Raw genomic sequence first — 24,569 nt, forward strand, 5'->3', positions numbered from 1 at the left:
GCTGCGTCTCTGGCGTTGCGGGTTGCAGGATGTGATTTGAGATGATAAGATTCAAGTGTTTTATTTCTCCTTACTGGAGAAGATTTTTTTTTTCATTCTGGCCTCTGAAAAGCCCCATTTCACCTCACTCCTCCCGGATTAAAATCTAGGGTTACCTAATCTCTCTTAATCTGTACTAAATCTGTCTAATCGGCACAGAAAATTACACTCACTGAGGTATAGCCCGCAAATAATCAGCAGAGGTGAAACCTCCTGCACACCACGAGTTCTCCCTGGAGGGCATTTGGACGCTGCACACGGTGCACGGGACAATTTGTTACCAGATCAGACACTGTATTTTTAATACAGACAAAAGCCCGCGCCGAGATTGTGCAGGAATTCTCCAGTCTGTGGCTTTCACATTGTCTTATCGCGGCTGGACGTTGAGGCTGGCACACAAAGCGCCGCGTGACGTTCTTTGCCAGAAAGATCATTATTAGTTTTGATTAAGAATTTGGGTTTTTCTCCCTGCGTTCATACTAGAGATGGTAGAGAAAGAGAGAGAGAAAGAGAGAGAGAGGGAGCGCGCGAGAGAGAGAGGGAGAGAGAGAGAGTTCGGGATTTCACTGTAATCACGTTCAGAGAGTATTGATTTCGTGAGCGCACTCCAATTGGCAGCATCTTCACTACAGCGCCGGCGCGTCATCCTCAGTTCACATCGACGGAACGAGTTGTAAGCAAATGAGAACATGTGTGGGATCTGAGAGAGTGAGAGAGGCAAAGGGGGGATAGAGGGGAACAAGAGGAGGTGTGATAAAAGCCAATTTTGTCCTCCTGACAAGTGGATACGAGATTTGATTGCTGGACTATTTTTTTTTTTCTTTCTATTTTTCAGACTGGGAATTTATCGATTCGTCACATGCGCACGCCTCTTCATTATAATTGCAGACAGTTGGGTGCTGTTCAGGCTGAATGGACTTGAATGTGCCGCTGCCAGCTTAATCCGCGCAGACTGGAAGATTTAATAATTCACGGTAATAACGCATTATCGCCTCAGTGGATGCTCTCTACACAGCCCTGGCGATTTCCCCCCCCTTCTTTTCCCCCATTCTTCCCGTTGTCTTCTGGAGGATTTATCGACGACTGCTTTGCTAATATGCTCCTTATCTGAAATATCATCTGTTGCTGCAACTGAATTGAAAAGCCCCCATGACTGGCTCTGACACGCGTTTGAGACTGACTGTCTTGAGGTGATGTGGGCTGTTAAATAAGAAGCATTTTGATCACCACTTGATTTTTTTTTACTTCAGGTAAAATGGACGAAAAATTATTATTACTTTTATTACTTCTCTTATCTCTCCACGCGAAGCTGTGATTTCTCTTGTATCCATCATGATCATTCTACTCTGTTGAATTGCCTCCTATTGATTCGGACTGTCTTAGCTTAATAGCCGTATTACAAAGCGAATTTCAACGTGAAGTGATATTAAGGACAGTGGCATACGGGAATCGTGGAGGTATTTCCCTCCCTTGCTTTTCATTTGATTTATTCCATTTCAACTGAAGGGTAAATGTTGATGATGGAGGACGACGAATTAGACGCTCATCAGGTTGATTCGGATTTCGAGCCGCAAAGCCGGCCTCGCTCATGCACCTGGCCGCTGCCTTGCCCGGAGGATTTCCCCGGTGGACACGAGGTCAGCGGGGGTCTCCCACTGGCCAACATCAAGGTGGAACCGGAGGACGTCCCGGCTTGTAGAGCGGGGCTCGTGGGCGGAACACCGGGAGAGCTGAAGCATCCAGCCGGCGCCCCGGCACCGACAGGCGCGACGCACCCATGCCTGGCTGGCGCGGCGCTCGATGTGACCGGACCGCTGCGCAAAGCCAAATCCTCGCGGCGGAACGCGTGGGGGAACCAGTCCTACGCGGATCTCATTACCCGCGCCATTGAGAGCACCCCAGAAAAGAGACTCACGCTGTCACAGATATACGACTGGATGGTCCGTTATGTGCCCTATTTCAAGGATAAGGGCGACAGTAACAGCTCAGCTGGCTGGAAGGTAAGGAATAAAACACACGGCCAGCATGATGGAGCTTTAACGTGTTAATCACAGTGTCTAGTGATAGTATTGTATTATTCTTATTCACCAAGTCATTATGATTATTTCACCTCTGGTGCCATAGGCTACACATGCCACTGTGGGATTCCGTGTCGGTTACGCATGAATGGTGACATGCGTTATCTTGTCTTAGTTCATTACTGCCGTCATTCATTCTAATGGGTCATAGATGGCAGAATGTAATAGACTGGAGTGGAGTCACTTGCTTTGTGTGTAACAAGGCTCTGCTCACCCCAGCAGCACAGAGCAGCTCATGATAGTAGTGCATGACATCCCTTCACAAGGAGCAGGACCACAGTGGTTAATGATTTATCCTCATATCTGCTGTGAATAAATGTGAGCAGTTAAATAGAACAAACTGCTCCATGCATATTCATGCTAATAGTCGGTACACATTTTCTTCTACTTAACAGTTAAACTATCCAGGAATCAACAGAGGGACACTTGTAGGAGATCACAGGTCAGCTGTAAATATTCAGAGGGGTGTTCACAACTGACCACAGTCCTCCACCACTGCCTGTCTGGCTGAGAGCCTAGAGTAACCTCCTGGACATCTGCCCATGTTATCTGCTCCTAGCCTCATCTTGTTTCTATTCATTATGGCCATCTGAGGACAGGGAGAAGGAAGTAGGGAGATCAGCAGGGCAGCAGTGCATTTCCTGATGATGCACCTTTGCTGAGCTGAGACTCTGTGACTAGATGTTAAGTTTGCAACTGAAAAGGCTAGTATTTCCATGGTCATGCGCAAGAAGGTAGAGGGTGTACAATATGATAGCAGATGAATCGTCAGTCCTCAGAATCTGATGACTAGACTGTTCATCATATCATATTTGGGACTGCAGGATATCTGTATTTTACTGAAGCAAAACCACAGAACAGGATTTAGAGAGGACCTCATAAACCCATTATTGAGAAGACCGTTAATGCTCATTGCTAAATTTATCTCATTAACTACTTACAGGAAGAATTATTGAGTTGGCTGCATTGTACGATTCCTACTCATCCAGAACTATCTAGGTGCGTTTCATATCATCAAATACAATCAAAGACTAAAGTAATGGCATATGTGCAGCAACGTGCATTCATATTTTTGTCTTTCAGAGGTATCTGTCTTTTGTCAAAACTTGTTGTGTTGCATAACATAAACTCTGTCACCACTTAGAGTCTCCTCTGTTGGCCTCAGACATAATCACAAGCACCTGACTGACACCTTAAGCCTGTCCCATTAAACTGAACTCTGCTAAGGTGTGTCTCCAGGTAGACTTTGTTTCATTAGCCCTGCACTCACACTAAGAGAGCCTTCAACCACAGGGCCTCTTTATCTTTAGCGCCAAAGTCCCAGTCTGCTATTTATGAAACTGCAAATTAGGGGGTTTGACATTGGCATTCTGAGGTCCTGGGCTATTTCAGGCTAAAGGCGAGACATGGGGCCCATTCCAGGTAATGATGGGGGATTAGGTAAGTTGTTTAAAGCAGGCAGCCATAATGTCAGTATCAGGGCTGACCTGGTTTTGGTCACAGACAGAGTGGTAATGTAAACATACACTTAGAAGTCACATGTGCAGCTTACTTACAGGAACCAAACAAACAGCTGATGGGAATATTATCCTTCAGCAGCATACGTGCATGTACACTAAAACCTTAATTTCTGATGCAACCACCTACCCATTCTCGTGCAATAAATGTGTTCAACTTTTAAGTGAACTTGGCTCGTAAAATAAGAATCCTATGTGAATTAGCTGGATTTTGAATACATAATGAAGCGCTGTGGAATATTTTTTTTTGTTAGTTGTGAGACAGAAGGGCCATAAATCTTAATTTTTGCATACTACGGCAAGTCAATTTTTGCACTACATGAACAGAAATTTATCTGCAAATCATTTCATTTAGGCAATCATAAAATTAAAAGGGTGTGGACTCATAAAACATGATCTGTTTTATGAGGGATTAACAGTAGGACTACAAGTAAAGTCAATTTGTAAGACTAAGTTTGACATGGTTAATGTGTGGTCACATGTCCGGAATGAGTCCATGAACCAGAATCCATATTCCTGTACCCACCCACTACACACACCCCCACCCCCACACGCACAAAGCAGGTGCACTCTCACAAATGTGATTTTAAATGATATCAGGCAATTATATTTGACAGCAGTATTTGCATGTTGGAAAACACTACTTGTATCATCCACTACATTTTCATCTCAATCAACAACATCATGCACGAGCAAAGCATTTGATGCAAAACAGTCTGTTTTTTCCGTCATGGCAGGGGAAGGGGGGAAAAAAAGATAAAAGAATTGTTGGTAAGCTGCTGATGAAATAAAATGAAATTAAGTGGTATAGCTTGGCAGTTTGCGTGGGAGGCTTGCGGGCCGGGGTTTGGAGGTGTTTGTGGGCGGGGGATTGGAGGTGTTTGTGGGCGGGGGATGACCAACTAAAAGCAAAGGAACCTCTTGAAACAGTTTATTGAACGTGGACCATACGTGGCGGAGGCTGTAGGAAAATTATCTCGAAAAGCAGATTGCATGTTGTAAATTCTACTGCCATGACTCCTATTGGAAAGGATTTGATGCTGGCTTGATGATGGCTTGTAGACAGCCAGTACACCTAGACAGCACCATTAAGCTCCTATAAATACCTAATGGCTTCTGGTTTCTAGGAAGGCTACAGTATTCTGAGGTCATGGCTTCCTTAATCAGCTCCTTACTGGAGGAAGGTTACGTAGAATTGTGTACTTGTGAAGCTTGTGTACTTGTGAACTCTTTCCACTTTAGTGCTAGACAGAACTGCGGTGTAGATTAGTGGAAGCTTCATTGGCCTTTATTTTCCAGTGCTCTGTAACTACATTGATCCAACCCAAAAAATTTTCCAGGATCCTGAACTAAAGTTAACAACTGATACTGAAACCCTGTGTGTACGGTTGTGTTTTATGTCTTCATAGCTAATTATATTTGAGTGTGAGCATCCACGGGTGCATGTGGATGCATTCTGCATTCGTGCGTGGGAGAAGCACATGTCAACTGAAACAAAGTGTCAGGGTTGGTAGTTTTGTGTGTGTCTTTGTGGGGGCTAGTGCAAGGGGGAGGGGCTGTCTGCTTCTATAGGCATGTGTGTTTGGGCCCGCTGATTGGTCTGACAGCATGTCACTGCAGAGAATGGTGTGTAGTCTCGCTCTTGACTTCATAATGCCTCTAATGGTGGGGTTTAAAGGGAACTTGGTGTGTGGATTGCCCCGTAAGCGCCCAGAAGTTCATAAACTTCAATGCGCTCAGATAATGCCATTGTTATGCTTTTTTGGAGGGGGGAGGCGGTTGCTTTATTTTGTATGTCAGCATGGGTAAGTTATGGGATACAAAATAAAATCATAATACTCAGACGCTTTTGGTGTATTAAGTATTTTTAAATAGAAAATCTGCGATGCAATTGCAACTACTGTGAATCAGTGGAATTTGTCCGTCTCTGCCTGACATAATGTACAACACAGTTTTCCCCGTATGTGTTTACAGTGCAGGGCTTTTTCCAGCGCTCGGGGCACTCAGATGCCCGGACGTAGCGCAGCAGGTCGGTGAGGGTGCCAGGCAGTCACTCAGACAGTTTAATCCAAAGTGACTAGACTGTTATTTATAAAGTGTCTTTAGGTAGCGGTCTGTGCAGGGCCAGCAGGGTAAGGGGTCATGGGGCTTCTGTTATTGACAGAAATCCGACAAACCAGCGAGATGGAGCTTAAAAAAGAGAGAGAAATGTGACAGCGACTGCGGGGCGGTGAAAAGGAAAGATGAACTGCATGTGAGGGAAATGAAGAGAAGTGCAAGGAAAATGTCTTTGTAGGTACAGTATATGTATAGCCTTATCTTCTGTAAAGGCACCAAACACATATCGTATTTATAACCGGGCTGGATCATATCACTTTATCTAATTGATTTATAGGTGAACAGACAGACAGAGTCTCGTAATCCTGTCACTATGCATGGGCTCCGGCAGCTGCAGTAGAGAGACACTTGGCAAATATGAGAGATATGAATGTCAAATGTGCAGCAAAGAGTGTGTTTGACAGAGGCTTAGCATGAAGTGAGGAGACTTGAAACTTTCGGAGTGTGTCTGTTGTTTGTGTGTGTGTGTGTGTGTGTGTGTGTGTGTGTGTGTGTGTGTTGTGTGTGTGTGTGTGTGTAGGAATGCATGCTTGTGTTACTTGATGATAGTCGGGGAGTCTGGAGAGACTGGAAACTATCCTAGACTTCAGCTGATTCATATTTTATCCTTCGTCTTGGCTCAGGGGAGCAGAGTAATTTGAGAGTGCGACACACACACACACACACACGCACACACTCACAAAATGAGAGCATATGATGCATGCTGGACAGATTTATGGTGTAGGATTATGAGCACCTTACATCTCCCCTTGCCTCCTGCAGCCCGAGCCAGGTTGGGTTCAGGCAGTATATTCAGGTTGAGCCGAGTACCTGATGCCAAGAAGCCCGTTCTCACCGCCTTTCCCCTTGCAGCCTTCAGGCAGCCATGGCAGTTCATTTCTCACTGAAAATGATTAATGTACATGCAAATTACCAAAGCATGGGCACGCATTCAAATACGGGAGACAGCAATCAGGAGAAAGTAATATGAAAAACAATATAATTTTGCCTTTGAAATTACTTCACTCTCTCCTTATCACTCCATCTAGCAGACATCCATGTTATCTCCTCTTTTATCTCTCCGCCTGTCTCTTTCGCTCCACCCATCTATTTATCCATTAGACATTCTATACATTCTTTCTGTCTTAGTGGTTTTTAGCACAAGGGCCAATTGAGGTGAGGAGTCTTTCTCTTGGGAGCTATGGCGTCGGGATTTTGAGCTTTAGCAGTCTCCTGCCAGTGATCTCGGCTGCCTTAAGCAGTGTGCCTCCTCTTATCTAAGAGAAATCTCATATCACACATTATCTCAGAGATAATAGGATAACAATGCTGGATTTTCCCCAGCTCGACTCCTCTCAGCTACTGGGTCTTTTGGAGCAGAATACAAGGGGATGAGACCGTCAAGTTCCCAATTCGACAGGGTTGAACTAATTTGGATGTTCTTCTCAGCTGAACTGAACTTCAGTTGTTGAACCATTTCTTACCAAGCTTATTACCCATGGTTCTGCATTTATTTTTATTTTTTTTACTGCCATTTGGTGACATTTCTCAGAATATTAAATACTTTCCTCAGTTCATTTTCTCCTACACTGAAGAAGCATAGTGAAGCATAGAAAATTGTCATTCTTTTCGCATTGCACTATTTAGGGTGATGGTTTCCACTATTCCCTCTGGCTCAGGCACACACATTTTCACGAAACACACAACACACTTGTGCCTCCTCAAAACCACCCATGGAGGAACACTCTGTTCTTGGGTGGGGTGAACCATTTTTGGGAGAGGAGGGGGCTGACCGAGAGCGGAAGCGACTTTCTGCGGTGCTGTTTTGCTGTCTGATTTGTTTCGAAACCTGTCTGACTCTCTGCGATTGGCTCTTGAGGAAGGCGTGGCTCTGTTTTGGTAAGCGCCTGCGGATTTTTTGGCAAAGCCATTCACAGCTGCAGGGACAGAATGTGGTGTGTGTTTCTCTCCGAGGCTGTGTAAGTTTGATGCCATGGAGATGTGATGGGAGGCGGGGACAGCCTTGAGTGTTACACCAGTACTGGGTGATGAGAACACATCTCTTTTTATTTCCAGGGAATGGGTTATGAAACTGGGGTGGAAGGAACAGAGAGGTCTTCTTCTGTTTGGGGTCTACATGTCATTGTAGTGCTGCTAGTGAGCTCTAGGCAGACACCCACAATGCCCCCATTTCAATAAAATTGGAGTAAAAGTCACTATGTTCCTGCTCAGTTACCCTCCAGCCACATTCTATTGACACCAGTATCCCTGTGACTTGTAGTCCTGCTAATAAAAACTCTGTATTCATTGCTTGTATTCTAGAGGATTTGCTGAAAAAAAATAGAGGGGGAACTCACAGATCTTTGTCAGCTGAGTTAATAGTAATATTTCTCCCAGAATACAGTTCTTAGAATAAAGCATTTTTCATTCATGACCCTACATACTTTCCAAAATGACTAATACGCAATTAATGACTCATCATCTAATAACTGGCTTACATCTCAGAAGTGAAATACCTCAATGTGCTGTTTCCCAATGTAATGCGGTTAAGAAAATGCCCATGCTATTGCACATGCTAGATGGCTGAATGGACAGGATTCGCACATCAAAGGCTCCGCTAATATGTGAGATATTTTTCAGATTCAGTCAAGAGCTATGTTGAAATAGCTTTTTCTAAGACAGAGCAGAGTCTGTCAGTTTCAGTCTGATGGCTGTCATTGAAGTCATTTCGTCCCAGAGAAATGTTTGTGTTACGTACGTTGTAAATGGCTTTGGATATTCTCTTCAGCATGTGAATAAAATGTTAGCCCTCACGGTGCTAGAAAAATATCAGGCTGTGTGTAGCGGCATGCTTGTTGCTCATCTGTGTCAATGTGCATAGTGTGTGATTGTTGTGTGTGTGTGTGTGTATGGATGTTTCTGAGTGTATTTCTCTCCCTTTTTCCCTGTATGAGTGGAAGCGTGTGTGTGTGTCTGTGTGTCTGTGTGTGCATGTGGGTGTGTTGGGGGGGGTTGATGGGCTCAGTGGGAGCCCGGGTCCCGGGGGAACAGCTCTCGTTAATAATTCAGACGAGGCTCATTATCAAGGCAGCGCAGATTTCTCCCTGATTCCACCTTAATTGCAGGCAGGCTGCTCCACTCAGGCAGGCGGTAGTCACGCTGGGTCGAGTCTTTCTGTCTTTTTCTCCAGCACTACAGGGCCTGCTCTGCTCCACTCTCCTCTGCTCCATCTCCAGTACTCGCCCCACTATCATGGCCTCAGGCCAGCCTACTCCATATTAGTGTACACCTTAATAGCCGTACTATGAACATACTATTTTATTTGTACTTAAAGATGTGCCTCATATATTTCTGATTAGATACAGACCGTGCACTGTTTGGGCATCGCTGTGGAATGTTTTGTTTTGTTGGCCAACAAAGACGTAATCTGCAGGTCGATGTGATCACTTGTACAGTTAAAACATTAAGTCGATTAATCATGTTAGTTGATCATCAGAAAAATATTCATCAACAAATTTTGATAATCAGTTTCAGCCTCCAGCTTCTCATCTGTGAAATTTTGCTAGGTTTCTTGGTTTTATATCATTATAAATTGGATAAATTTATAACCGGGTCTGTTGACAAAACAAGCTATTTCAAGATGTCGTTGTGGGTGTGATTAACGATTAACTGATTTATCGTAAAAATAACATGAATTGATAAGTAAAATAATCTTTAGCTGAAGCACTTGTAGGCTATATGATTTACACTTCATTATGATTGAAGTACCATTTTTATACTAAGATCCATCTAAAACATAACCTATATAATGCCTTGTGATGCAGGCAGCACAAAGCCTAATGTGTTTTCCTTTGGTTATAAGCCTTGTGACATATTATAATGGCATATTTATCCTTGAAATAGCCTATAGCATGTTATCATACTGATGACACTACAGAATGTGTGTGGCCATGATTGATATCAGACTACAATAATACTGCTCTTCATGCCCATCTATAGGCTTATGTAATGTATCTTGTCTTCATAATTTACACTGACTGATGGGTTTCCATTCAGTCCATTCAGTGAAGCCCCGCTGAGAGAGCAACATAATGGGCCTGATCTTGTCATACATGTATATGAATATTTCAAATCAAGCCATTGTAACTAGATGGGGGCTTTAGATAAACAACACAGATGCTTCTCCCTCTTTGCTCTCGCTATAAGATGAAGTGTGCTCCAAGCTGTATTTTTCTCCCGGCCACAAAACTGGCTTCCAACAAATCACGGTGGCCATATTTCCTAATTCGATTTTTCTCTTCGTCGGATATCTCTTCCTGCATGTATGCAAGGGATTGATGGCCATGTGCATGTGTGTAAATGTGTGTGTTTATGCACACGCATATTGCCTTGTCTGTCCCTGAGAAAGAGATGATGTATGCTGAGCTAAACGGTATATTTCACAACGCTCCATCTCCAGACCCTTTCCAGGCAGCCACGTGCCGGGTCTCTCGCTCCTCTCCACCTGTCCATCAAGCCCCTGTCATGAGCCAAAGGATTGTGGGAGTGGAAAGAGGAGAGTATAAGGGCTGTCGATCAGTTTACCTGAGCTTGGCGGTCCCGGCGAGTGATGGACGGAGCCGCCTCACAAAGGGAAATGTAGTTAACTTTGACGAATCGGAGCAGGTGGATGGAAAAAAAAAAAAAAGAAAAGAAGGCAGCAGAGAGGAGGAGCAGCAAGAGTTATGTTCAAGAAAGATGCTTGTTATGCTAATGGTTGGTGGATATGCTGCGGCTGAACCACGCTCCCATGGCTGATGGATGGAGCTGTGGAGGTCACATCGGGTAGCGGTTGGTCAGGAACCGGCATAGCGCCCCACTGAGGTGTAATGTCGTCTCACCTGAGCTGAAAAGAGGGAAACCGACCTTGGAAAAGAAATCATTTCACATGTGTGGTTATGCCTGGGCCTGTACATTTGTATGTGTAAAACAAGCCATGTGTGAGCAAATCTGTGTGGGAGCCAGCATATGTGTGGGGAGGTTACAGGATTGGGGCGAGGTTGTTGGGTTTATGAGGTGACTGTGAGACCAGCTGGGGTTGAGGGGGAAGGGGTGTGTGTGTTTGAGGGGAGGTATGGTTAGGCAAGGGGGGGGGCTGAAATTTCCCTCCCCAATTGGATTTGTATGTCACTGGCATGAATCTGGGTCAGGACGCTGGGTCCGGTGTTTAGTATGCTGACCGTGTGAGGTCTGAACTCCGAGTCTGCTCGTAGCCCTGAATGAACCCAGCACGTCTGCCTCGCTCTGTCTCCGACTGTCTCCTCTCCCTTTCTCTTTTTCTCTTGGACCTCTTTTTTTTCATCTGCGTCTCTTTCTCCTTCGTTTTCTCTCTGCACTGAGAGCCTTTTTCAATCCCCTCTCCTCTGTCTCTCTGCCTTTTTTCTTTCCGTACCCCAGGCCTTTTTTTCCCCCCTACCCTCCTTTCTCGTGCTCTCTTTTTCACTGTCAGTCACTCACGGCCTTCTCTTCTCTCCTCACTTGTTCTATTTCACACTCTCAGTCCTCCCCACAAAGTAGCCTTTTTATCACTCATTTCCCTCTTCCCTCGCTCATTCCTCCTGCTTCTTTCATGTGCTTTTGAAATCCCCTTTTCATCTTTAGCTCTCTCTCTCTCTCTCTCTCTCTCTCTCTCTCTTGCCTGCTCTCTCCCTCACACACACACACACACACACAGACACACACACACACACACACACACACACACACACACACAAACATATACACACACTGGCTCATTCAGTCATTCTTTTATTATCCCAAAACTAAAGTGATAAATGGCTCTCTTTCTTCTCCGTAAATGTCACTCGGGGAATTGTCTCTGCTCATTGATTGACTGGAGTAGAAGGATGGCCACACATGCACATGCGCCAGTCGTGCACACAGGCAAAAAAGAGAAAGAAGAAGAAGAAGAAGAAGAGAGACAGGGAAATGATCTATCATTAGAAGTACAGCGAGGCTGGGACTGCAATTGTCAGGGTTAACATCTGGCCCTCACAGGTTCAGCTTTCTCTCAGTGGCTGATGCATCATTTGAAGAACTTGTGCAGTTGGTTTATAATGAAGCGCCAGTTCACAACAGGACTTGGCATTCGCAGGAGTGCTGGGAAGCTGGAGCTCGACAAGGGATCAATCACAGTTTAACAATCTGGGCTGGCAGGCCGAGCCTGTCTCGCCATTCTTTTCTCTCTAAAGTGACGTGATCCAGAATGCATAAGTGTTATTCCCAGTCTGATAATTTGACTTTAGCTTATCCTTAAGTGTCAGAAAAGTGTAGGCCAAGGGGGAAAAAAAGGCATCAGAGCCATTGTTCAGACCAGACAGTGTGTGTCTGAATGTGTGTGTGTCTAAGTAAGTAGGGGTTAATAATGCTCAGTCATTTTCTTAATGTCTCATTCACCGTGCCTCAGGCGCTGGAGCTTGATAAAGGTCAAGACTACTGGTGGTTACATGTCGTCTTCCCTTATTTCATTCTCTTCACTGCACAGCAGGGAGGGGAGGAACCAAGAAGAAAGGAAAGTCCGCAGCCAGCCAGCGACGATGCTGATCCACGTGTCTTCATTCTCAGAACCAGGATAAAGAGATTTAATAGGGAGACAGTGGGGAGACGGGGGCGGCTGGCTCAGTCCTCAGTGAGGAGGGGATGAAAATATTAAATTGATAGAGAGACAGAGATAGAAGGACAAGTAGAGGGAAGTGAGGAAAATGGAGTGTGCGAGAAAAGAGAGCTAGAATAGTAGAGAGTAGATTATAGGGCTTCCAAGCAGGACTGGAAGCCAGACTTGGCTGCACTTCAGCTACACTCTGCACACTTCAGCTCAAGTGTGCGTCCATTAGTGCACTCCCATTGCACTCAGAAAGCCACGCACTCTGAGATGCAACACACATGCACATACAAGCACACACACAGTAAATTTCTCATATACTGTTCATACATGCAAAGCCCCACAGACACACGGTACAGTTAGCCTACAGTGGCTCTGTCCTCACACAGACACACACACACACACACATACACAGACACATACACATTTACCCAAAAAGCTGCACTGACCTAGTCTTGCTTCATCTCTCTCTCCCTCTCACTTTCTTACTCACTTGCACACACAGACACACACAGACACACACACACACACACACACATCCACAATCCCTTCACTAGCCACCAGATTGCTTCCCGTCAAAATAAATAATTAAATGCGTGCAATAACGGCTTCCGAAAAAAGATCCCTCAATTAGTGCAAAATGGGTAAGTGGCGTGGGGTAGGGGCTGCAGGGGGGGAATGTATTTCGGGAACACACACACACACACACACACACACACACACACACACACACACACACACACACACACACACACACACGAACACACATGTACACACAGTCTATTACATAAGGCAAATCATGACCCAAGAAGGTTTTTACGCAGTTGTGCAACGGTAATTTGCCCCCTCCCCTTTAGCAATCAGCTTAGCGAAGTCTTTTCTCAAATCCTTACAAGTGAATCATGCCCAAAGACCGGCCGGGGAGAGATGTAGATGAGTGGTAAGGAGGTGCAAGAGGGACAGTTGAGGGGATGCTGCCGGGGTCAAGGCTGTGTGTGTGTGTGTGTGTGTGTGTGTGTGTGTGTGTGTGTGTGTGTGTGTGTGTGTTTGTGTGTGTGTATGTGGAGCCGTCTTTGCACATTTCCAGGGCTGTGTGTGTCTGGAATGGTGATTAGGAAAAGGTTGTAACTCATGCAAGGGAATTTGTATGGGGGGGGGGGGGGGGGGGGGGGGGGGGGGGGGGATACAGAGCTTAACATTGATGTTCCTTTTGTCAGAGGTGTGTGTGTACGTGTGTGAACATTAAGATAGTGACAGAGGTATATAGAAAAAGGGCATAGGTTGCTTTGTTACCTGGCTATGATGAAAGAATGGAAAGTATGGGCTGGATGGACATTTAATAACAGCAATTGATGTGGTTTGGAGCTTTACATCCTGTTTGACCATGAAGATCAGTAATTAGAATTCTAATAGAATTGCCAATAAAAGCATAATTGAGGCTGCAGCTACAGACTTTTCCTTATTGCTTAATCTATAGATTATTTTGATTCATAGATTAATTGTTTAATCTACAAAACAAAGAGAACATTAAGACAAAAGCCCCCTGCAAGCATCTAAAGACCAATGATATCTGTATTGTTTTGGTTACAGTTACATGAGACAGACAGTGGTTGCAAATCTTCACACCGGAGAAGCTGCTATCTATAAACATTTGGCATTTTTCATTCATCCAAATCTTCAGTTACAACCTTTACAAACTATACACTGATTGAAAAAGATCCCAACATCACTACAGTAACAGTGGCATGTACAAAGTGTGAGACAATAACTTATATTGTCATAGATTAATTCTGACATTTTAATAGTGAACTCCTCAGAGTTGCCTCCTGTAATAAAAAGGGTTCAACATCAGTAACCGTTTTATCTTGGGTATGTCATTTTCAGACTTGTGCACAAAATAAGAGGTACATAAAGGGTTAGATGACTTTAAATGACTCTCTGTGGATCAAATAATCAACTAATTGCTAAACTGACTAATTGTTTCAGCATCAGATTTTAGCGTCCAATTTAACCATTGAAAAAACACTGGCGAACCTGTGGGATGCTTTGTCCTTGGCAGCGTTACTTTAGGTGTGTTTTGGGCTCAATCTTCATACAACCATGGCAAATTACACAATGTTTGAAAGTCTCTTGATTCTATCTGTGCAAAGCATTTTAAGATCCCCATATCACCGCAACAGCTGTTGACGTAGAATTGGTTCAGACTTGTAGCTCTGGCTCCAAAGTGTTTTTCTACTACAGGCCTACTTTTATTCGCTTTTTAATGCCAAAAAAAAAGGCTTTGTGTGTGGCTTTTGGTTCAGTATCTTATTCTGACTTTTTCGCTGTAAAATTTACCTTTCAGAGGAGACCAGTCTTATGACTGTAATCAAACTGCTTGAAGAACAGTAACCTTTTTATTGTGGGTGCATTATTTTTGGGCTTGTGCAACTACAATGGGGGTGTCTGTTTTAGGGATTAAAGTCCAATGGGACCCATGTGCCACTCTTCAAAAACATATCCGCAGCTGAAGGTTTCAGTGGCCTTGTTTGCTTCATAGCTGTCACACTGTCCCCTGTTGCACCTGGTCAGTCACATGTTTCCTTTGCAAATGCCTCACATGCCAGTTTAATTTCCGACTCCATGCCATGGCCATCCAAAAAAGTTCAGTCTTTCAGCAAAGCTGGCGTCTGGCCAGATTCCATCGCTTAACCTCATGATAGCGCTGCACTGTTGTCATCAGCGTGGCTATAATGCTAAACTACACTGACAGCAGGTGCCAACACCAAGCTCACAAATGTTTCAGTGGGACAACTGTATTACAGTAAAGGCCTAATCTGTGTGTGATAAATGCTACAACTGTAAAGCAAACAGATGGATTCCTGAAACTGGGAACCTACTGAGTAAGCAAACTGAGGGAGAATTAGCACTCGTGCTAACACAGCTAACTTTGTAGAAGCAGTTCAGATTGTTTAAATGTCAGGCATGTTGATTTTGGTATTCAGCATAGGGCATCGCAGCACAGGTCGCAGACCTTGAGGGATAGAGGGAGATCAGAAGGACCTCACTGAATAAAGAGAGTGGGTGAATGATAGAGGGAGGGATGGATGGTGGAGAAGAACACAAATGGCTGCAGACAAAAAGTACACTGATACAAAGTGTAAGATGAATGGATGGATTGATGGGTAAATGTACAAATGAATGAGCAGGGGGTTGAGGGAGGAAAAGGCTGGCACGAACAACTGCAGGGGGGTAAAGTGCTGGGCTGCAGTGAGGAACGAAGTCCAGAGAAGTGAAAAGAGCTTATGTCTCACATGTGTAGAACAGTTGTTTCACCTTGCTGCGGTTAAGAGTAGGTCAAGTAGCAATGATGCTTAGTGCAAGGAGAAGATCGACTGTGCGATGCGGAGTGGGTGAAAATGGGAGCAATGGGCTGAAATGGAAAGATGTAAGCGAAGAAGTGAAGTAGCATGGATAAATCTGGAGCTAGGGAAATGAAAAGCTGCAACGCACCGTGCTTAAGTGAGGGCATGACTTTAGAGATGTAGGGAGGGACAGAGAGGGTCAATCAGAGATGCAGGGTGAGAGGGGGTAAGATAGATGGATGGAGGGAGGGAGGGAGAGTGACAGAGGGGAGAAAATGACGGAGGAGGGGGCCACGCCGGGGTCCTTGCGGTGGGGCGATTGCGTGACTGAGAGGAAAGTGCACTGCCGTGTGTGTAATGCTCTCAAGACGGATATTAAGACGCACTGCCCGACTCACACAGTCACTGCCCCTCTCTCCCCTTTTCTCCTTTACTCTCCTCCATTCTGCTCCCTCTCTCACTCCCTCCGTCTCCACTAATGATCCTCGCGTCCTGCCACACTGCCGGGCTGAGTGATGCCCACTGACAGTCGCACTCAGGCAGAAACGCTGCAGCCCCCTTCCAGGAGTGCTGTGACACACACAGACACACACGCGCGCATAAACACACACACACACACAACATACAGAGGTGTAGCCCTTTCTCACATACATGTATCAGCTCATGCAAAGCTGCTGACAGATGTGTATTTGTGTGTGTGAGTATGTGACCATCACCCTCTCTAAACACACCCACACACGCACACACACACACACACACACACACACACATACGTACACAGACAGAGAACCCCTCAGCGGTGCTCACAGTCACGCACTTACTGTAAATATGCCTCCATCCAGCTGCAGGAATCTTTCTGTGATGGATAGATGTGGGCCATCGAGGTAATCACAGGGTACAGCTCAGTCATTAATGATGCTGCTAGTGTCTTTTTTGGCCTCCGAGCTTGATGACAAATTAATTTTTAAAAGTGGACATGGTGAAAATGAGAAGACAGTACGAATACATACAGAAAATACATTGTAGATTTTGACATTAAAGTAAAGTTCACCATAGATACAAAATGGTTTGCATAGAAATACCAGGCGACGTTGAATTTTTCAGTTTGTTTCTGCAGGTTCAGGGCTGCAAAACAGCCATTTGACATACTGCATATGTAATCTGCTTTATTTTGCAATTAAGATGACAGAATTAGAGAAACATTCGTTGAGGCATTCTGTTGACAGCGAAGTGAAATTGCAGATTTCTCTTGTACTCAACCTCTTAAAGTGAGTGTCACAGCAGTGCGGTTCCTTCTTTGTCTGCACCAAGGTAACTTCTCTCCCAGTATCATGTGGCATCTGCAGGTAAGGAGGACAAATCTTTGGTAGTAGGATTTTCTTACTCAGATACCCGATATATGGGAAGCTTTCTTTTAGTTATATTCTTTGTCTGATCTTGAGTGAAGCACCGGTTCCTAGAATGAAATTCTACATTCTACATTGAATCCAATATTTGATGGAGGGCATGATTCCCTGCATTTTTAAAAACATTTTCCAAACATGAACTCATAACTGTAAGAAATAAATCCCATGTCATAATTCCAATTCTTACTATAGGAAAACTGTCAACACAGAATCTCACTTCAGTGGAGCTGTTGCTGTTGGAGAAAAACTGGAGCGTCGTTACAACTGTTGCTGAACTACAGTAACTGCTGCAGCACCAGTTCAAGGTTTCATGAGTTTCAGTGAATTAACTGATTGCACAGCTCCACACAATTATATTCTAACTAAAAAATTATATTGATACCTTTGGAAAGCATTCAAATAAACTCTCTTTTTTAAATAACTTTCCATGGAGCATCTTGTCTTACCTCAAGGTTCAAATTGACAGTCAACAAATAACCTGGCATAGTTCCAATAGCCAACATATAAAAGAAAGAAACCTGTGTAGTTTATTATTTTTTGCTTAATTTGTTGCGAACAAGTCATGCATTCAATTCAGCTGCAGTCACGTGACGCTGCCCAAGTTGTGTCAATCTCTGCTTCTTCAACCCTGTATCCTGCAGAGTTTTATATACAATTAATTTGCAGTAGCAATCGATGTTTCATATGAACAGTTTTAGGTTTTGTGTTGCTGCAGGAGAAAAGGTTTGCTAACTACAGTGAAGCATGATATCTTATGTTTGAAGAGAGAAGACATTCATTCTAAATAAGACTTAATCTTACGGTGTCCAGCATATCGCAGCAATTTTTATACATGAAAATAACATCCCATCTCTACCTCCCATCCTTTTTCAATTCAATACTTCTCACTGTGAGGCACTTTCCATTTTCCCGCCTTAATCCAACCGATCCAAGCAGAGGCCCGATCCTGACTGCTGAGGAGAGGTTAGGAATTAGGTCACAGCATCTCACTCCTCTAATTAGATGTTGTGAGTGTATGCATGTCATTGCATGAGTGTGTGTGTGTGTGTGTGTGTGTCTGTGTGTCTGTATGTGCGTCTGCACGCTGGGTGCTCTTAATCCGTAGGTGGCCTCTATGGTAATGGAGAGTCCTGGGAAGAGGCGTTAACCCGCATTTCTTCTACTCTCCACATGTTATCAAAATGTCTGTGACGTCAGTACTTGAAATGAGGATGAGGAGAGTAGTCAGTGATGACAATGGAGGTATACTGAAGTAAGATGCATCCTAAGGGGTGAAAGACCAGGTCAGATTCAGCCATAAATGATGAATGTGAAGCACTGTCATTCCCAATCAACAAGCTTCAGTTGAGAGGGCGCCCCGGCCTACACGCCCTGCGTTGCAAGCAGGTTCGGATTCAACCCATCAGTGAGATGGAACGCCACCTTCTCTGTTGAGCTAAATGGCATCTAAGGTGAAAGAGCTCCTCACCTTGCTCTTCAGAGCCTTGTGGATTTGTTTCGTCCTCTTTCTGAGATGTTTCCATGTAGGGGGCAAGGGAAGACATACCTGCTTCTGCAGTTTTAATGTCTGTTCGAGCTTTTGTTTATCTCAAGATGTGTACGTGCGTTAACCTGACCGAGAAACTGACGTGTTCATAAAAAGACAGCGTGAGTCATTTTCAAGTTTTATTTCCCAGAAATCTAGTGTGCATCAGCTCAGCGGGGTGTGCGTGCAAAGGGCAAGAGGGTAAACAATCGCATGGAAAGAGGATGAGAATGAAGGATCATAGAAAAGGTTTTTGTGTGTGTGTGTGTGTGTGTGTGTGTGTGTGTGTGTGTGTGTGTGTGTGTGTGTGTGTGTGTGTGTGTGTGTGTGTGTGTGTGTGTGTGTGTGTGTGTGTGTGTGTGTGTGTGGGAGAGAGTGAAAGGAGGAAAGAGTAAAGCTGGGCTAGTCTTAATTAAGTTTTCAGGAGGCTCTTAAAAGGTCATGGCATGCCTCTGCACCCGAACCCCCCCACCCCCCCGCTACTACTGCACCCCGCCGAAATTTCACTGTCCCCCCCTTCCCTCCCATCCTCCTCTCCCTCCCTCCCGCCCGCCCTCACCTCCCCATTGCGATCTATCCAGTCATCAGCCCCCCATCTGTGCACATTAGCCATTCATGAACACACTCATTAGGGTGGGAGTTTGAAGCGATTGTGTTCACTAGTCTGCGGCTGGAGCGTGGCGATTAATATTTCAGCGTCTCCCGTCGAGGAGCTGAGAGCAAGTTTGGCCCTCTTAGGCTAGAGAGAGAGAGAGAGACAGAGAGAGAGAGTGCTTCACCTCCACCCCACCCCCCCACCCGCCACCCCGCCCCTCTCAGACAGCACCACAACTTACAGTACACTGCCGCCCCCCCCAATTTCCCTTTATTGCATACACACTCATGATTTGGACACGCATTTTTTCCCACACACACACACACACACACACACACACACACACACACACACACAAGACCCTAACTCAAACTGACTTAATTGGGCTCTTTTTGTTTCAGGAAACAAGGAGAGGAGGGGGGAAGGAATGAGGGCGGAGGGGTAAATCCTGTCTTTTCTTGTCCCCCATCTCCTCATTTCCTCTCAGTTGGACAGGAGTGTCTCTCTCCCGCTACCCTTCATTTTCTCTCTCCTTATGAGTTCGGTCAAGCTTGGGTTGGGGGTGGAGAGGTGAAGTGGTATTCTTCACTGTAAACACAGACACACACATAGTTCATTCAGACCGAATCAATACCCTCCCTCGTTGATACTGTACACTGGTACTTAAAATATGAGAATCTGAGGCAGCCAGGAGTATTGTGGGTTATCAGGCTGTCGATATTTGAAGCACTGCTCCTGAATACAGAAATCACTTTGACCCTACAGGAGCCGAGCTCTCTTCACCTTGATTTCACAAGCATCCAGTTTCTGAGGCCATGTCCACACTAACGTGGGTTCATTTTGAATCATCTTTTTCTCTCCATTTGACTTCCCGTCCACAATAAGGCAGCACTTTTGAGCAGCAGCAGAGAAAAAGCAGTTATATATTGTCATTTATTCTGATGCATGTCATTGTCATGTCATTCATTTTTGCTTGATGACACACCACTCTTTACTCAAACAATACTTTAGAATGGCTTGAACATGTCCAATAAGAGACATTTATGTATTTATGTCAAGAGAAATTTTTGACATATCATTTTGACACAATAATAAATAGTTTGTGAGGACAGTCTTGAGTGATGTGGTCAGTGAAACCACACCTCTCCTTCATTTCATCTTTATTTCTGAGGATAATATGGATACATTTAAAAAACCTATTTCCTTAAATACTACATGTTAACCAAGGCCATGGTTGTTGTACTTGCTGGTTTGGCTGCATTTAGATGATAAAGTTGACAGTTAAATGTCAAATATATTCATTTTAATAAATAAAACTTATACATACATACATTACTGTTTTCAACAGCTCCATTAACAGGTAGCATTTTATAGCCATCATTCACAATCAGATCAGTATTTTAGAGTTCTACAGTCTGACCACAAAAAATGAAATATATCCCACATATATGACGACATCCACAGTGTGTGTTTGGCTATAATGAAACACAATAAGTGAACACAGATAGTCAGAGGTGGCTGATCGGAGGGTTATTGTTCTGATGCCAAGAGTACCTAACTATATTTTTAAAAAATGTTTCTATCCATTCGGCCACACTCAGATCAATAATAATTTTGTTGCCAGGTTACCTCCCAATAAAAAACATTTTTTGTTTGTTTTGGCAATCCAGTGTGTGTGAGCAAAACTTTTAGAAAACAATCTGAAAAGTTAAAAACATGAGATACGCAGCATTTTTTAATTTAAGTACTTAAACATGGACAGTTTTAATCACAAATGGTAAAAAACAGCTTGCTCTATGTTGGAGAGTAACCTTGCAGGCTATACAGATGAATGGCTGCATTTGTGTACTTTGCTGAACAGTTGCATTGTGCACAGAGAAACAAAATGTACTATATAGTGTGTGTTTGGCTGGATGGAGGCTGAAGGTCAAGGTTGGTTAGGGGGAGGCGCAGTAACAGAGAGACTGCCTCCATACAGTCTTTACCAACCTAAGCTTCTGTGATTTAGATCCCTACCGTTCTTCCAAGCAGGCCACCACATTCAAGACCCTCTTTGACTCTCCTTTGTTCCCCGATCCTCTTTATGTTCTTCATCCACCTCTGCCCTCTCAGCCCCTCCCCTTGCAGATACACTCGACCCCCCCCCCCACACACACACGCACACACACACACACACACACACACACACACACACACCCCACCCCGCCAACACCCTCCTCCCTTGCTTTTCATTCTAAGCATGCCATTCTCCATCTTCTTCTCCATATAGGTGTGTGAATAAGTGGGAGTCTATGGGCTGTGCGTGAGTAAGTGGAAGTCTGCGGGCTGAAGTGTTGCATGTGGGTAGGCATTCATGGGAAGCAGTGGTTGGTGTGGCACACACTGATGGCTAATGAAGTTCCTTTGCACCTCATAGCCCTATTAAACCGCTGCCCCCTACCTCTACCCACTTCACCCCCCACCTCTTGCCTTGTTTCTCCCCGAGGGAGAGAGTTGGCAGGGAGCAAGCCGGCTGCTATGGCAACAACAAGGAACCCTCCCTCTCCCACAGGTCTCCTTAGCAACTGGTAGCTTGGCATTGCAGTAATGAGTGTGCCCGGTGTGCCAGGCTTTGTGTCATGTTGGCATGTGTGTGCAATGTAGCCTGCGTGTGGGAGACAGCGAGTGAGTGTATGCATAGGTGTGTGTGTGTGTGTGTGTTTGAGCATGTCTGTGTGGTTGTTTGGTACAGTTTGCCAGTTTAGGTGAGAGTTAAAATGTGTGATGACAAAGAGATGTGGGGGCACTACTTGGTGCTGTTCCAAAAAAATTGCGAAGCTTATTTTATTAAAATGTAACAAGAACTGGCACTTGACTGACTCTACTTATCTTTTCTCTGTCTGGGTGTGTGTGTGTGTGTGTATGTATGTGTGTTGTGTGTTCTGCAGACGTGTACCTATGTTTCTGTGTATTTGCACATTATTTTTTTCTTCACTGTGATTGCGGTCATTCTTCTCTGTACTGTGAAATTGAAGCAATTAAAGGGACGATCCGATGAATTTTGCATGCCATGTGCATGGATGCCTATGAGTTTCCTGCTCTGCTGAAATTAAATTAAACGGTGAGAATGATGTTTATTAAAGTGTGATCAGAGGTGTGCACTGACCTTTAGAATGTGGGAAATGAGATTCTCATTGTTATGAATGAGATTATGTGGAGGCCGAGTGTGAAAAAAGCCTGGGCCTGCACTGATTCCATTGTTGGCCATCAGTTTCTTTGTATATAGCAGAGGGAGGTTTCAATATAATCAACTCCACACTGAGCCTGTTGGCTATTAAATGGACTGATACACAAATATAGACACACAGGCGCTCACATAAATGCAGATTGACTTGCGCACGCTTGCACACACGCATATCTTGCTGATCTTGTAAAAAGAGCTGTAAAAGCCTCTCCAGAAATGTGTTGGTCTTTAACAAAAGCATGGCAAGCCCAGTGGAAAATGTTAGTTTGCTCCCTAGACGAGGTGTGAAGTGCGAGCAGGCGGCCGGCCCCACAGGTGGCCCAGCCCAAACACCTGTTGTGTGAATACACAGTGGGAGGGCGTGAGCTCTGCCTACCTTGCGGGTCCCAGTGGAAAAATCACACCCATGCTATACTGTGGCACATGCTCATTCACGTGCCCACACCCACTCTGAGGCTCCCTCGTTTTGCGCGTGGGCGTCAGACGTGGTGCCCAGATCGTGTCCCCACCGGAAACACTCAGCTGTCCCTGGCATGAGGCGAGCGGATTTTCCGATCCCCTATCCGGGTCTCAGATGCTCTACTAAGCTGTCAGCATCTATTTTTATCCACCAAAGCTGTGGCAGCCCTTCTCTATCCCCCACCCTGCCACCCTGATGCCAACCCTTCCCTTGGCGCCAGGGTGGGCATGGCTGATGAGTCGCCAGCCATTGGCTGCAATTAGTGCACAGTCAGGCAGGAATCCCCTACCAACTCCATTACACCCCTCTCCACAGCCACTTCCTGTTCTGAGGCTACCATCCACACTACCACACACTTGCTTTCCATTTTAAGCCTTTTTATAAATGGCACTCCTGCAGTGTTGTGGAATAATGGGGTCGAATACAGAGCACCTTTCACAGTGCTTGAATCACTCTACTGTGCAAACTCAGTCTATTCAAGTACAATGGCAGCCAAGGGAACACACATTTGAATCGTACCTGTTTAGATTGGTGTTGAGATTAAGTGAAAGTTCTGCCTGTAATAGGACGGCTATTAGTGAAAAGTCCTTGAGTTACTCGGGCTCAGTTCATCTTTTCCTGTAACGATCCTATAGGAAATGAAAGCCTGAAGTTTTTGACTTTTTCCTTTAGGGTGTATTTATTCAGCAATAAATTACAAATGCTGCCAATCCTCAGAGACCCCAGAGTGATACACTGAGATAGATGCATTTCCTAATCCCAGGTTTATTTCTTCCCCAACAAGGGCTGTAATGTGCCTTGCATGCCAATGTAGTCGTGACCACTGTTGTGGAGGCAATGATGACATGTGGCGGAGAAGTAACTGTTTCTCACCTCCTAATAAAAGAGACTCCTTTTTAATCTTTTCAATTTGATTGCATTCCAAAAACAGGCCTGTCTGCCCATCTGTCTCTCTTAAAGAAGTCTCCTAAAGGGATTTTAATCATCTGACTCTGGGCTTCTCAGGCAAATAGCTACATCTCTCTCCTTCCCTCTCCCTCTTTCACACACATACACACACAAACAATTTCCAGTTTTCTTTCTTGTACTCACTGTCATAGTCTCACTTGTCTTCTCTCACTCTCTGATACACCATATCGTCTCGGCTCCATTGTGCCATATCTGTGCAGCCATTAGGCCCTTCAGTCCCTCTTCAAGTCCCCCTCAGACACATTAAATTCCCCCAACCCTATCCCTATTAATCCACATGGCTCTAAATTCTTTATTTCCCTTCAAAGGGACAACGCGAGCCATGACATCAATCACGGAAAGCGAATATTTAGCCGGCGCTAATTTCCACCAATAGCCTGGAGACAGGCTTAGCTGACAAAACTCATTCCTGTGCTGAACAAAACTGCTTGTGTTGAAATCTCCCCTCCCCCTGATCCCTCCTGCCTTCTGCACAGGCAAAAACAGCATCACAATAAACACAGTTAGCGCTTCTGTTACTCCCCCTTGATTTAGGCTTATCAAATGAATGTGCACCATAGAGGGATACCCTTTGACAATACATAATGGCTCCATTCTGCATGAAATGGTTTGGTAATACCAGTCGAGTGTGGCAAACGGCTTTACCCGGTGCCACTACAAGAACAGCTGCTGTGTT

At 44.7% G+C, this 24,569-nt stretch overlaps 1 protein-coding gene across 1 annotated transcript in view; it reads left to right on the forward strand.

Annotated features, from left to right (window-relative positions):
* The first annotated feature begins 424 nt into the window (after nt 1–424).
* LOC130171651 (forkhead box protein O3-like) overlaps nt 425–24,569 on the forward strand; it is a 31,994-nt gene continuing 7,849 nt past the window's right edge. The window contains exon 1 of the mRNA XM_056379721.1: nt 425–2,039. Coding sequence (XP_056235696.1) covers nt 1,551–2,039 — 489 coding nt within the window. The 5' untranslated portion in view covers nt 425–1,550. The remainder of the gene's footprint in view (nt 2,040–24,569) is intronic.

This window comes from Seriola aureovittata, chromosome 7, assembly GCF_021018895.1.
Source record: "Seriola aureovittata isolate HTS-2021-v1 ecotype China chromosome 7, ASM2101889v1, whole genome shotgun sequence".
Lineage (NCBI taxonomy): Eukaryota > Metazoa > Chordata > Actinopteri > Carangiformes > Carangidae > Seriola > Seriola aureovittata.